Source organism: Papaver somniferum, chromosome 9 (assembly GCF_003573695.1).
Source record: "Papaver somniferum cultivar HN1 chromosome 9, ASM357369v1, whole genome shotgun sequence".
Taxonomy (NCBI): domain Eukaryota; kingdom Viridiplantae; phylum Streptophyta; class Magnoliopsida; order Ranunculales; family Papaveraceae; genus Papaver; species Papaver somniferum.
Window position 1 is genome coordinate 97,069,157 of NC_039366.1, and position 15,879 is coordinate 97,085,035.

At 35.2% G+C, this 15,879-nt stretch overlaps 1 protein-coding gene across 1 annotated transcript; it reads left to right on the plus strand.

Moving 5' to 3' along the window:
* The first annotated feature begins 279 nt into the window (after nucleotides 1-279).
* LOC113311094 (pumilio homolog 2-like) lies at nucleotides 280-6,629 on the plus strand. The gene is made up of 6 exons (XM_026559945.1): nucleotides 280-627; nucleotides 1,281-3,160; nucleotides 3,280-3,442; nucleotides 5,298-5,461; nucleotides 5,557-5,815; nucleotides 5,889-6,629. Exons 2-6 carry the CDS (start codon nucleotides 1,356-1,358, stop codon nucleotides 5,994-5,996), a joined length of 2,499 nt encoding a protein of 832 aa, XP_026415730.1. The 5' UTR covers nucleotides 280-627; nucleotides 1,281-1,355; the 3' UTR covers nucleotides 5,997-6,629.
* The last annotated feature ends 9,250 nt before the right edge of the window (nucleotides 6,630-15,879 follow it).

Here is a 15,879-nt window from a genome sequence, read left to right on the forward strand (position 1 = left end):
AATGCACACCCTTTTCTTTTACATTGCAAAAGTTTTGTAGCAAAAACACTTTAGAAACAAATTCATGACACCATTTTGATGAAAAATGCAAGAGTACAAGCCAATAATATAAAGGGGGTACCAACTCTTTAATGTTTTTTTTCTTTTGAAAATGCCCATTATGCCCTTTTAGTCTAATTAAGTCCACCACATTGTATTCTCCTCCTTCCTTCATAGTATTGCACAAACGTTATAGTATTTGCTTTTATTCTCAAAATCTAATTAAAAAAAATAAAAATAAAAATAGAGAGAATATACATACCAAATCAACACCAACATAAAACTTAGAAACAAAGAAAAAAAAGGTAAGGCATGCATGGGTCTGTGTGTTGTGTAGTTGGTGTTGGCTTGTTGAGACTTGAGTTCTTTTCTGTTCTGTTTTACTGCTCTTCTTAAACATCCCTTCTTCTTCTTTTTTGAAGAGAACTCTTCTTCTTCTTCATCACTCAACATTATTCTTTCTGTTGATCTTCTTTTACATTTATCATAATAATATTGACCAAAAAAAAAACTTTACTATATCAAAAACCAATTTTTCTTCTCTTAAATGGCTGCATAATCTCTCTAATGCCGGCAAGCTTCTATTCGGTACGTTTTATACTGGTTTGGGTTTCTTTATTTTTTTATTTTAATTGTATTATGTCTTTGGATTTTGATGTCAATTGTTGTTTTTGCTGGATTTTGATCATTTTGGCATGTTTTTCTTTGTTTATTTATGTTGTTGAGCTGTGGTTTTGGATGATCAAAGGGTTTTTTTGGTATGGCCTTTTGGTTTTCTGTAGTGAAACAGATGAGAATTTAGATTCTGGGCCTTTTTGTTGTTTAAATTGACTACTGAGCATTAGTTATCAGTGTGGTGATCATGATTTTGGATCTTATGATCTCAATCTTTCAATTGTTATGATTTTGAGGCATCTTTTGGTATGTTTGACTGAATGCTGTGGTTGGTCAAAATATAATTTTTTTTGGTAGTGATAGTTTGATCATGAAAAAATGGGATTGAGAAAATTGATTAATGTATGAGCTTTTTTGTAATTTCCTTTCGGATTTATTGTTAATGGGGTTTAATGATGGATTGTTGGTTTAATGGGGGGTTCTTAATTTTAGCTACAAATTTACTTTTTGGGGTTTTATTAGTAAATGTGAAGTTTTAGCATAACAGAAGAAATACTTTTGATGCTAATTTTTATGTCATGAACTTTAATCAGGATCTCATTCATACAATGTGGTTTCCATGGCAGGAATCTTATAGTTGCAGAGTTGAACTATTATAATTCAGTACAAGTGGCAGTTTCAAAAGTCCTAGCGTTCGCAAAATGGGTGATCAGGATCTCCATGACATTGAGAGTCTTTTGATAGAGATACCAAATGCTACCTCTGCAAGTCCAAATGCTGAAGAATCTGTGAGGGGAAATTCTCTCAAAGTGGAAAACGGAAAATCATCTCCAACTACAGCTTTTCCTAACTACTACAATGGTTCTCATGGTCTGGGAACAAGTCCCAGCAGGAACTCATCTATTTATGGGGGTATTTCTTTTGAGAGACACAATTCCGCCTCTACAAAATTATTTCAAAGTTCATTTGATCAGAAGCACGAAATGAACGGGAATCCAGATGGAACTAGAATGACTATGAAGAACAATTCTCAAACACCCATGAGTCAGGGAGGCGTGCAGGACTCCTCAAATCATTCGGAGGACCAACCTTTGGCATCTTCATTCACTCAATTTAGCTTCAAGAATAATGCCTCTGAGGGACAGCAGCCTATGTCTGGTTTGGTTCCGGGAAGCATGAATGGTTCCCCTCCTTCATTAACCAAATCTCTGAATGGTCTGAGTTTGTCCAGTCCTAGGCGAAATAGTCTTGATAGATCTAATATGGAGGTCAATAATGGTCACAAAACTGGAAATTCTCACAAATTGGAAGAACTGAAGAAGAAGAAAAACAGGCATGGCCAACCACTTCAGGACTTTGACTTTAACGTTGAAGAGCCTCGACGTACCGTTCCAATGTACTCCACATCCATGCCTTTAGATCCAACTCTGAGCACCTTTCCAATCATCTCTAGTGTTCCAACACCTGATTTTGATTACTCAACTGCCCCGTATCAACAGCCATACTTTTTAAATGCCCAATCAGCTATTCCCTGTATGCATCCACAGGAGCTAAGCCAATCTCATCTTGCATGGCGGTATATGGAAGAAGAGAGATATTACAGGATGCAGCAACAATACCTTTACATGCAGCAGTTCCAAAATCAGGGATTTGTGCCTCAAGTTGAAGAAAATGGTAACTCTACAGTTAGGGCTCCAGCTAGGACATTATGGCAACCATGCTTTGATATGCCAGTCCAAAACGAGGCAGAACAGGAAAACAAAGTCCCGTCTCGGAACGGGTCTAGAAAGCTCAATGCGCCAGAATATCCGTTGATGGGTCGCGGATGTCATTGCTATGCTCCAGACTTCTCTTTGAATGGAGAGAACTGCTCGGTTGGACATGAGCAAAGTCAAACGTCAGTGAACCCTTCTATATATTCTTCTGCCACTCGCTCAGTTAAAGATTTAGAAGCAGTTCAAGTTTTGGATAAAGTGGGAAAACATGCTTATCCTGAAAAGCTTCTTACAAGGTCACATGGACTGAATTCTCTAAGATATATAAGTCCGGCCTCTATTTCTGATCATGAATTACAAAATCATGCCAACACGGGCGGGAGAGTTCTGGGGGATGCGATTTTCCGTCACCAATTATCCATGCCAAATACTGGATCATTTCAGTTGCGTGGTTGTTCTGGTGATGTGGATATTAGACATGGTAATTCTAGGATACAACCACAAAAGTTTAACTCATTGGATGAAGTTGCAGGCCGCATTTATAAACTGGCTAAAGATCAGAATGGAGCTCGCTTCCTGCAAAGAAGGTTCATAGAGGGTACTACTGAAGATATCAACAAAATCTTTTGTGAAATTATTGATCATATTGTTGAGCTCATGACAGATTCTTTTGGTAATTACCTGGTCCAAAAACTGCTCGAAGTATGTAGTGAGACTCAAAGGATGCAGATACTTCGTGCAATAACTAAAAAACCTGGTGACCTTGTTAAAATTTCGAGCGACATGCACGGGTTTGTAATTCTTTTCTGCTTAATTTTTGAACTTCTGCACTTTGATGCTTGTGATTTTACTCCCAAGAATTTCCATTCACTTTAAGTCCACTTCCCATCTTGTTTCTTTCCAAACTCAGGACTCGAGCTGTACAAAAGGTGATAGAAACCCTCAAGAGTCAGGAGCAATTTTCAATGGTAGTTTCGTCGTTGAAGCCTGGGATTGTGAGCTTAATTAAAGATCCACATGGTAATCATGTTGCACAACGCTGCTTGCAACACTTGATGCCTCAGTACAGTGGGGTAAGGATTTTTCTTTCTTTTTTCAAAAGAAACTTGTAAAGTTTCTGCTAGCGCTGAGCATATGCTGTACATGATATTGGCTTGCCTGTATTTAACTAGGCATCTATAAGGTTTTGGTGGTCTACGTTATGAAAGCACAACTGGGCAAAAGAAAACATGCCAATGAAAGGGCTAATTCACCCATAATATTGGGCTAAAATATGTAGTCGTGGACTCATGGTTTAAAACTGATCTCTTAAAATTCATGAGAATATCTTGGTGTTCAACAACTGACTAGGACAGTAGGTTTGATTTGATTAAAATTGAGTGTGCATTCTTTCTTGTGGAATAGTTCCAAGTCCTTGCTGCGTGTCAGTGGTACGTGATGATATGATGTGTTTCTTTTCCGTTGCCGTTTAACTGTTACTGGGATCAGTGGAATAGAGAGGCTGCTTTAGTTGCTTCTATCCTTCCTTGATGTTCACAGCTTTAGGTCCCTCAATTAAGAGACAAATGCACCGTTATCAGTTCTTTATACATTTCTACAGGAGGTATCTAGAATTATTGGAAGAGTAAGAACAATGCTAACCATTACTTATGGACTCCTATGTCTGTTCGACTAATCGATGTGTTCAGTATGTTATAGGGCTAAGTTTGGTTGAGTTGGATCCAAGTAACTAAATGCATGAAGGATGTGACCTGTCTATTTTAAATCAGGAACCAGCATTTCTGAAATAGGACAACTCCCACTATGAATGATGTAAATAGAGGTTATATGACCTAACTTGCTTTGGAGCCCAACATTCAGATGTTTTGCCTTCATATTGATTGTTGCTAGTGGTTAGTAACAAAGGTAGAAACTTTTATGGCACACCAATATTTGATCTCTTTATGGAGGGGAATTACTGTTTTGAAATACTATTTAGAATTTGAATGATGCATTTCAAGATGATGATAGAATCATGCAACTCTCGATATGATTGTTCTATTTCTTTTGTCCCTTCATCATTCATATGGATGCATATTTGCATCACATTAAATTGTTATTGAGATGGATTGCCACTATAACTCTGGTTGATTTGGTGAATGTGATTTTTTCAAGACACCCAAATTGAACAACGATGTCTCGGTTGCCTTTGTCTGCAACCATGACTGGATGAGTATTGTTGTGCATGCATTTTATAAATAGTGTCAAGAATCACACTTTTCTGTGGAGGGATACAAGAGAAGTGCCTATTGTTATAATATGTGGGAGCTGTTATGACTGCGCTTCATGATACCTTTATAGGTATCCTTTTTGGCTGCCAAGTAATCAACTTCTCGTGTCAGACATTACCTTCCAAAATTCTCCAGTCAGGAGTCACATAACACTGGTTGAATTGAAGTCGAACTTATTTTCCTTCAGCTTTGTTCAGTTCAGTCAACTAGAAATCTTTTTATGTGGTGGTTCTCCATTGATAAGGCATCTGGGCAAAACATCATCACTTTTCGACAGGGATTTTAAAAGATGTTGCAATATGCACGTTGGAATCTTAAAATTATCAGGAAACAGGCTAGTTTTGTTTGGCCTGTAGTCGCTAAACTATTTTAAAGAAAATACTAATACTGTTCTGAGTTTGTATTACCTTTGCAGTTTGTTTTGTGAGCCTTCTTATTTACTCTTGAACTTCAGGAAAAATTGAATGTTTTTGGCTAAAGAAAGTCTTGGTGTATTTGACCCTTTTTGTCCTGTGATACTTGGTTCTTTTATATTTTCTGTGATATTCTTGTTGTTGATTTAGCTTTAAAATGTGTTGTAATTGTGGTGGAGATTTTAATCATTGATGTTCTTCTAGAAAAAAACATTTATATGTGTATTTTTTTTTTCTTTCTACAGTTTCTTTTTGAAGCTGTAACCGCACACTGCTTTGAGCTTGCAACAGATCGTCATGGCTGCTGTGTACTCCAAAAGTGCCTTAGCAATTCTGATTTTGAACAGAAGCGGCGCTTGATCTGTGAGGTCACCTCAAATGCGCTTATCCTTTCACAAGATCCCTTCGGGTATATCTCTAATTTCATCTTTTATTTATCTCTAAGCAATTCCTATGTGTTCTTATTCCCCTTAACAAAAATATCTAAATTATTCCGATGTGCAGGAACTATGTCGTGCAATTTATCTTGGAACTTGAGGTTCCATGGGCAACAGCGGATGCCCTCAGTCAACTAGATGGAAATTACGGAAATCTGTCTATGCAGAAATACAGCAGCAATGTAGTAGAGAAATGTCTAAAATACGGTGGTGAAGAGCGCCGCACTCGAATCGTCAAGGAACTGATAAGCAATTCATCTTTAGACCAGATTTTGCTTCACCCTTATGGCAATTATGTTATTCAGGCTGCACTCAATAGCTCGAAGGTAAATTTCCTCCCAAACTATCATGTATCCCCTCGATTGTAGTAAATTCACTTACGCTTCACGTCTTGTACAGGGAGCTCTTCACGCTGCTTTGGTGGAGGCTATCGATCCCCATGTACCTGCACTGAAAACCAACCCCTTTGGGAAGAAAGTTCTCTCGTGCTATAGTCGGAAGAAGTAAATTGTGACAATTTTTTTGTTCCAAAGGGTCGATAACGAACTGCCGCACTGCCATTGATGAAGATTCAGGATTCGTGACTCTGAAATTTTAGTAGTAGTGTAAACTGTGTAATAAGAGACTTAAGGTTGGATGGGATTTTTTTACCTGGTTTTGAAGTTTGAAGATGGACAGCAAAGAGATAACAAGGGAACGGCGTTGTGCTTTGTACAGTCGTTAAAAATCTCAACGTCTCAATTCTAGCTTTTGTTCATTTTAGGATTGCTTCACACGAGTATAGACAGGGGACTTTGCTATGAAGTGCTGGACATTAGGAGTGTCAGTAGATATCTATGTAGTACTTCTAATTTGGTTTAGGAATAAAGAAAAATGTGAAGAAAATTTGTAGAGAGTTCTTTTTGAGCTATTATATGGAGTGAAGGGTCTGTTTCGAAAGATGGGAAAGAGAAGGTTAGGTGGTTTTATTTTTTGAGGGCTGCTGCAGAGTGGGGTTGTTTATATTACATCCTCTGCAGATGTCACCTCTTGCTTTTGTCATTTAACACTCCTATGTAATGCTCATGGACATGTTGTTCAATTGTCAATTGTCACATTATTTATTTAATATGGTCTGGTAATCCGGTCGATTCTTCTCAACCGAACTTCTTTATATTTTGGTTTTGATTCCTTTGTAAGGATAAAATCTTAAAGAAATAGCCTGTGGTGTTGAAAGGTCTAAAACAACCACAATACGGCAATGGCATCATAGAAAATGGTTTACCCCGAGCGACTTTTCTTTTCTTTATTTCAGACGAATAGCTCCTCGTACTAACAAAGAACTGTACTGTGTCTTATGTTGTCAGACTGTACTTTGATGCCACTTAAAGTGCCAGCATGTTGAGATTGTACTAACATTTTCAAGGACAACAAGCAAATCTTTGGTGGGAACGAACCATTATCAAGTTGTAATGTTTGCCGGCAGTAATCAATCAATGGGGCCGCACATGTCCCATATAGAGCTGATATGTTTTTCACTTTAAGTTGGGTTTGATGGCGAATACTCCATAGTGTTATCCTTGAGATCTCCCGTGTAGATGAACAGTATAAGATCAAAAACCCAAATCACTTGGATGTTTTATACTCAATTTGTACTAACGGATAAAACAAAGGAAACTATGGTCTCAGTGACAGATTTCTTAAGAGCCCGAGTTTATATCATGCAAGAATTTGAAATCTCAGGCTTAGATTATTCATAATAGCTTCGTCTAATACGGCTAAAGATTTTCAATGAATTAGATTCTTCTATTGAAAATGTCAAAGGGGAATCTAAAACAGATTATTAACACCGACCCTTTTTCGTGGCCGATGATTGTCAATTAAGAAAATTAGGGTTATGGTTATCTATTATGGTTAAATAGATATCTTAAAATTCAATGTCGAAGTATTACAACAGTGATACATGGATAAGGTAGAAAACAGAGATGACCGGGGATTTATGAGGTCATTCTGGTCATTTTAATCTGAACTCCATTCGAAATTGATATGGCGCCAATTTTGTTTGTGTTTAAAACCGGAAAAGCGCGGGTATTAAACAAATCGGGAATTACCTAGTCAACGTGACCGAGTTTATAAAAGGTCTCGTGTCCCGTAACTCCCGTTATAGAAATACTCGAACGAGTGTACGCTGTTTCAGATTTCAACCCGGTTTTGTGCTAATCAGTACCTGGAATCTGGATCAGCATTGTCACGCAATTTTAAGGGTTTCAAAAAATTTGAAGGGGCTGCTAAATAACACCATGTTTGTTTACTCCTGACTCATCTGAGTCGTCTGGATCTGAATCATCTGGATCTGAGTGAAATCACCTGACTCATCTGGATCTGAGTCGATATGTTTGTTTTGAGTCAGATCTGACTCATCTGACTCGGGAATAAGTGAGTCAGTGGTTTGGTCCCATGAGTCAGGGGTATTTTGTTACCTGACTCAAATGAGTCCGAGTCAGGGGTTATGTCTGAGTCAGAGGTCGAGTCAGATCTGACTCAAAATGGAAAACAAACGGTCTGACTGCTGACTCGGTCCGAGTCAGGGGTTGACTCAGATTCAGACGCCGAGTCAGCTGCAAACAAACAAGTTCTAAGATGAAATAGTGTTATTTCATAGTAAATTTAAAAATTCTTTATCCACCTACATTTTTTAGGAAAAATTAGGTTAAGGTCCAACTCATGGATAACTCATAATATGAGACCCTTGATTAAAAGAAATTTAAATCTAGGCCCCGAGTTATTAAAGGACATTCATATCCTTTTATATATCGTCAAACCCATAATTAAGAAACCTATTTTGAGGCATACTCATTTTTTCGAGGCATACTCATCCATTATATTATCTAGGGTGGGTTTATAAGGGGTGTCTAAAGGTAGTGTAATTACCTATATATCCCTAAATAATTTCAATTTGTCATAGTTCCCTTATCCTCAAAAACCTAAAATTAAAAATCAAAATAAACTTTAAACTTAAACATCTAGGACTCCAATTCAATAAAGAAATTAATCAAACAAAGGAAACACGAATCGAAGTGAGCGATGTTGGAATGCGAAATCCAAATCTCAATTGCTCTTAGATGTATTTTAGAATGTATGTGTAACAAACTCATCTTGTTTTTGATTGATTTTATTTTGTTTGATCGGTAGAATATGATTTCAAAGATGAAATTAGGGTTTTCAGAAGATCAGTTCGGCTGATCTTGCAGTATCAATTTTGAGCCGAACTTAGTGTATGATTTAGAGAAGCACTATGTTCGGCTAATGCGACTTTACAATATTTTCATCCGAACCTCAATTTTCCAGCCGAACCTCAATTTTTCAAGCCGAATTTAGTGGATGATTCAGTTTCTGAGTGAAGTTCGGCTGATAACTTTTGAGCCGAACCTATGTTTTTTTGAAATTATACCTAGGTTCGGCTGATAACTACAATATTTTCATCCGAACCTCAATTTTCCAGCCGAACCTCAATTTTTCAAGCCGAATTTAGTGGATGATTCAGTTTCTGAGTGAAGTTCGGCTGATAACTTTTGAGCCGAACCTCTGTTTTTTTGAAATTATACCTAGGTTCGGCTGACAAGTTATCAGCCGAACCTAGGTATAATTTCAAAAAAACAGAGGTTCGGCTCAAAAGTTATCAGCCGAACTGTTCATCTGGTCAGCAGATCTGGGTTTTAAAAATTCAATTTTTTGGCAGATTCAACTTATAAAAGGAAATTAAACCTCGATAGAAGTTTACCTCTGATTTGAATCACACATTTTGGTCACTTCTAATCACTAAAATCTCAAAAGTCAAAACCCAAGCTTTTTTTCTTCACTTCTTCTTCTTCCTCTTAAAAATCCCAACTCTCTCACATAAATTTGATTTTTCTACTAATTCACCACTAATAATTTAATGTTTAATCAATCCTTAAAATTCATAAGTAATCAATTCTAATCATAGTCATTTACACTAATTATATAAGGGTAGTTATGCCATTATCAAAAATGGTGGATGAGGCGTGATGTTGTTTTTTATTTAGTGACCCTATTTTGGCATTATCTAGTATGCCTCAAAATAGGTTTCATAATTAAATAAAATTTAAATTTAGGCCCAAAATTATTAAATTTAGGCCCAAAATTATTAAATCTAGGCCCAAAATCATTAAAATACAGTGTGAATGTGTAAACAGAAGTTACACATGCATATGACATGTGTATCCAGAAGTTACACATCTTTATGCCATGTGTAATGCAAAGTTACACACCAAAAAAATAGACATCAAAAAGAACGCATACAAACAATACATGTATTACTTTAATATTCATTTACAATAATTTCTTGGCATGTGTAACTAGAGTTACACACGCATCTGTCTAGTGTAATTGAGAGTTACATATGCATCTATCTAGTGTAATCGAGAGTTACACATGCGTCTGATTTGTACTTTTATGAAGTTTAAATCTTTTCCTTTCCTTCTTGTCTTCCTCCCTCCAAAATGCTTGCATATCTGCAACGAAATAAACATCCATGGATTAGGTTGGATGAACAAAAAGCAAAAAATAAATAAATAGAACAATTGTAAGGCAAAATTATAGAACAAATATCACAGAAAATACACATGATATATAACCTATCTTATCATGTGTAACTGGGAGTTACACATGCATCCGTCATGCGTAATCATCAGTTACACATCCATATAGATGTGTATGCAGAAGCTACACATACAATATGCATGTGTAATCAGCAATTACACATACATATAGATGTGTATGCCGCAGTTACACATCCATGCCTTTTTCAACTTCAAAACTGAAAAAGAACTTTGGTTTGAAATTAAAGAGTATGGGATAATATCAAACCTTCAAACGAGAAGAAGCTTTTTCCTTTTGGCTCAACAATGTACCCAGCTCCAGTCTCAGCCCATGGGATCTCTTCATGGTTTGTGCAACCAAAGACTGTAAATACCTTCTCCAGTTGACACAACTCAATCGTATGAGCATAGTGAACTTGAACTGATATTTATATATATATATATCAACAAGCATGCTTTCGCTGTAAAATCTACAGAGAGCATTCAAACATATTCTAGCATTATAAATATCCGCATAAATATCCGCAGATTGGTGTGATAAAATCAAAAACACTAAAAAGAGACCAAACCTAACATGAATTCGCACATGTATCTAAATTTCTACAATCAGATGAGAAGCACACAAGTTGTAACTGAATCTGCATGAACTTTCCGAGTATTGACATCCAATGCTTTTACCTCTGAAGTGGCTATGACACACTATTCCCAGAAATATGAATCTCGTGCTTCTTATGAAACAATGCATCACACTGAAAATTGCAACACGGTAGTCAGTACCAGATAATACAAGATCCCTAAAATTTTCAAAGTGAAAACCAAAATCAATATCTGAACCTAAAAGCAAGGAAAAAAGACAGAGATGGTAGGAATTCAGCACCAGAAACAAACACTACTCCTGGTTCTGGTTCTACTTCTACTTCTTCTTCCTTTTTTTACCACAGTTTCATTAGAGTTCACACTGAATCTAGCAAAATCATTAACATCTTCCTAGTGTAATTGGTAGTTACACATGCACTTTCCTAGTGTATCTAAGAGTTACATATGCATTTTCCAAGTGTAACTAAGAGTTACACATGCATTTTCCTAATGTAACTAAGAGAATCAAAGTTCTTAGAGTTTAGCTTTTATCTCCCATAGTTGTGCTGCAGTATCTTGAACCTAACACATTGCTTTCATATTTGTTGTATCAATTTTAGAACGCAAAAATTACCTAAAAAACAAAATTAAACATCAAAAATCTTGAAACTCGAAAGTGACCAGTTTAGAAAAGACACCGGTTTATTCACAACACAATAAAGAAACTTGAAAGCAAGTGAATGTATCTTGAGTCAGAGCCCTCATTTTGCATCCAGGTATGAGTAACAAGCTATAATATACGCAGAAAATGACAGAATAGGGTCAGTGCATAAAACAACATATCAATGTTTTCAAAGTATATGCTACTTCCTACTAGCAAGCATTTGTAACACCACTCATAACTTCATAGCACAAAATTAAACATTCCAAACAATCTTCTAGTAAAAGTGAGACATGAAATAGTTTACTTCCTTGTGAAACGATGCTTGGTCTGTCCTCTATAAATTGATTGTTACGGTCATAAGTATATCATGGTAAAGAAGATGAGTTAGTGTCAATTAAGAAGAAGTATTTACCTTCGATAGGAGCCGTAATTTGTGCTTCAATACAAGAGAGAGTTGTCAACAGCAGCAGCACCACCACCACCAGAGAGGTAGTATTACTAGTATTGTTGTTATAATAATAATCAACACATGAAGATTGAGACATCAATCCAAAAACATCAATTGATCTTCATATTCTTCTTTATCATCTCAAGTCTTACTTAATCATACCTCCTAACTCACCAGGATTTCCTCTAATCTGCTCAATTTATTTATTTTGCGAATGGGGAAAAAGAATATAGTACAAAAATAATCTGAATTTTATTCATTAACTAGTTTCAAAGAATTTTAGTAATTATTACAACTATACATTTTTTTCTGGAACAAATAATAGCAAATCCTTGATAGCTTTGCCCTAAACTTCTTCCTCCGTAATAATAAGCTAGTGTCCTTTACCTCCCTGGCTTGGTCCGGATACTAAGCGACCCAACCAACTTGTCATGGTTAATTTCGTTTGCTCATAATTAGATGGTAATCTGACTAAGTGACTTGAAGATGCAAAATCTTCTTTTAATACTCTAGTTGCCTCAACAGTACTGTTAAATCAACCAAAATAGATGCACAATTGCAAGCGCACAACATTGTCAGTTTATTTATGTAACATGAATTTAATTTATGAATGTGTAACTAGCAGTTACACATTCCCAATGTATGTGTAATCATTAGTTACACACCAAATTTAACATGTGTAACTAGAAGCTACATGTACATTTAGCATGCGAAACAAAAGCTTAACCAAATTGACCTATGGCAGGGAGTTTAAACAAGCATATCATATGATAAGTTAGTATTGAGAGATATGCAGACAACAACCAAAAACTTTAATTTGTGAGAAATTATGCAGATAATATGAGATCTAGTAGTTGATTAGTATTCCTAGCAAATAACCTGCTAAATCAAGAATTTCATCTGTTGAAACCACTGTATGTTCTGCATTAGAACAATATCATCTTCTCAGGCTCCTCATCATAATTCTCCTCACCACTGTATGAGTATCACACAACGTCTTACATATTTGAGTATGATTATTTCTGAAACTTCAACACTCAAGTTGGTAGAAGGATGAACTTTAAGACATGTATCTGTGAATTTCTTTGCCCTGCATAAAACTTCAACACTCAAGACGGTAGAAGGATGAACTTTAAGACATGTATCTGTGAATTTCTTTGCCCTGCATAAAACTTCAACACTCAAGACGGTAGAAGGATGAACTTTAAGACCTGTATCTGTGAATTTCTTTGCCCTGCACAAAAAAATTGTATCAAATCTCTTCATGATAGAAAAAGATATTACTTAATATCAAATTATAGCCATTCATATCCACTTATTCTGCATTTACATCTCAGTCACCACCACATCTCTAATCCTTTCTTCTGCAAATTCCATCAATAAGCTCCAATAATTTAGTTCAAAATTTAACCTGCAATTTCAGTTTCACAAATAACCATATCACCACTAGTAATTTTCAATAAATAGTACTAGTGTAACAAATTCAATTTCGTTCAAGAGATGCAACAAACTACATAGAATCAGAAGTAAACTACACAAAATTGAGTAATTCAGTCAAAGTATATGAAACTCGTAACAAATAGATGGGTAATAGAGATGATGATTCGCTGATATCGAATCTGAAAAACGATTTTCAATCGAGATTTAAGATAAAGAGATCGATTTATTTCCAGTAAGGAAACCTAGAAAAAAAAATTGTAGTGTGTTCTTAAGATTTTCATCTTAAACAACAAGATAAAGATTAGACTACAACAGATCTGAACTACGATCATGAGTTCATAAAGAAAATTCAGTTGAAATTCATAATTTCAAGGTAACTTCAATTGAATTAAAAGATGATGATAAAAAAAACTTATCTGCGGGTCGATTTGATTCTGCTGATGAATCTTCAAGTGCAGTTGATCTTGTTTCGTATCAAACAAATCTTCTTCATCTTCCATATCATCTCTCTCTCGATCAGATGCAACCGATCTTTGAAATTACAGAGGTATAAGATGAAAAACTGTAACAGAGAAGCCTAAAACTTCTTCTCGTTGTTGCAGTAGAAGATCTAAAAGTAGAATATGAAAAATGAATCTCAGGAAAACCCTAAAATATATTTTCTCGGCAACTGAGAGAGAGAGATGAGAGAGAAAGAAAAAGGAGAAATGAATGGATCTAATGATTTTTCTCTTGTATATATTGAAAAGGGTAAAATTGACATTATGAAAATATCACTTTATTATCAAGCCCGGAAAATAAAAGTTCTGTTCCTAGAAGTATCAAAAAGTGAAAGTATGGAGTTGATAGTGGAGGATCCATTTTGTGGGGCTTCTAAATATTGAACCCATATAGTAGGGTGGTTCTAGTATTTTTCACATTTTTTATTGGGGAAATTGTACCATTTAATTATATTTTAATGACTAATTAGTGGAGTTAACTAAGTGATTTAGAGATACAAATTTTTAATAACCAGTGATTATAACGAGGAGTTTAAAGTAGGTGAATCTTCATCTCGCATGTCAAAGAAAAATGTACAAACTTTTAACCATCCGGATTGGATGAGTACTTAGATGAATAAAGCATTCCTACCCAAACTTAAGTCAAACTCAAGATTCTTATGAACCAAATGAGGAACAAACCAAGAAAATGAAGAATCAAATGCTAAAAATAGTCTAATATACCTCTACAATAGTTCGAATGGCATGTTTGTTGCTCGTAATCGTGCAAAATACGCAAAAATCATAAAATATTATAATTTTTTAAACACCCATAATAGACTCAATTGTGAAATCCGACCAATTTTCAAAAATTGGGCTGGGAAAATCATGAATTTCTAGGATGGAAACTGAGGATAAAGATAACTTGATCCATTGTAATATAGTTTATTAGGACGAGTCCAATGAGAGGCGCCCTCACGTAATCAGAGTTGAGAAGCCACCAAGATGGGAAAATCCAGTTTTGAGTAGTGGAGAATCTGTTTAGCGTACCAAAAAGAGTCGACCGCAGCATAGGGACGATCGTCTCAATACGAGACGAGCAACGTCTCAAGTTGAGACGACCGTCTATAAATTCTATGACAAACGTCGCATTCAAACGGCTACAACTTTTCCTCTATAAATAACACACCTATTCAAACACTAAACTCATATCAAAATTCAATATTTTCTTGAATTTTCTCCGCTAAAAATTCTTCTAATTTCATTCTAGTATTTTAATTTTCTTAACTGAAATGTCTCAAAAAGCTATTAAATATTTTTGTGAAGCCAAAATTGAAACCGATGTTAATAAGATATGTGCTAATCTTTAAAAATTTGAAAATAGTAAAAGGAGAAAAATGGTGCAATTCAAAGTTAATCCAAGAAAATGTTCTGCTAAAAAGAAAAGAAGAGGTCAAGTTTTGAAAGTTAACAACCAAAATTCCGAAAACAAAGGGAAAACAGTTCACGAACGTGTTGAATGGAAGATACGTCATATGAAAACAACCAGGAGGCAAAGATTGTCTGAGATTTTTATTGTCATTGTTTAAGTTTTTATTTTCTAAGTTTATATCCTATAATCAACGAGGCAGTAATATTAATTAATTGGAAAAATATTTAAAATTTAAAAGTTAGACTTCCATTTTTATTTAATTGGTGTTTATTGCTTTAAACTTACGTTTAATTAACTTGGTTAAGCAATGAAATACAAAGTATTTATAGAAAATTCAAAGAGAGCAGTTGGATAATGACAATATTTATAATAGAAATATTTTTGAAACTAACGGCTAGATAACAAGAAAATTATAACATATATTTTTTAAAAATTATCAACGGCTAAATAATAACAGCTAGAATTTTTCTTATAAAAAACACACAAGTGAGCTTCTAAACACAACCTATCGAAAGCATTCTCAACCAAAACCATGTATTCTAAAACTAAAGAAAAATAAATTAATATTATGTGTGGAAGCAAAAGAGGTTTGTCCATTATGTTTCATGGATAGTCACAGACTGATGCTGCCCTTAGATGTATTCTGAGTGTCCACAAGAAGGTTGTTCACGCATCAAAATGGACATTGAATCATAACCAGAAAAGCTTAGGTATTTGCAATGTCAACATCCAACTGTCGTGAGGAAACACATA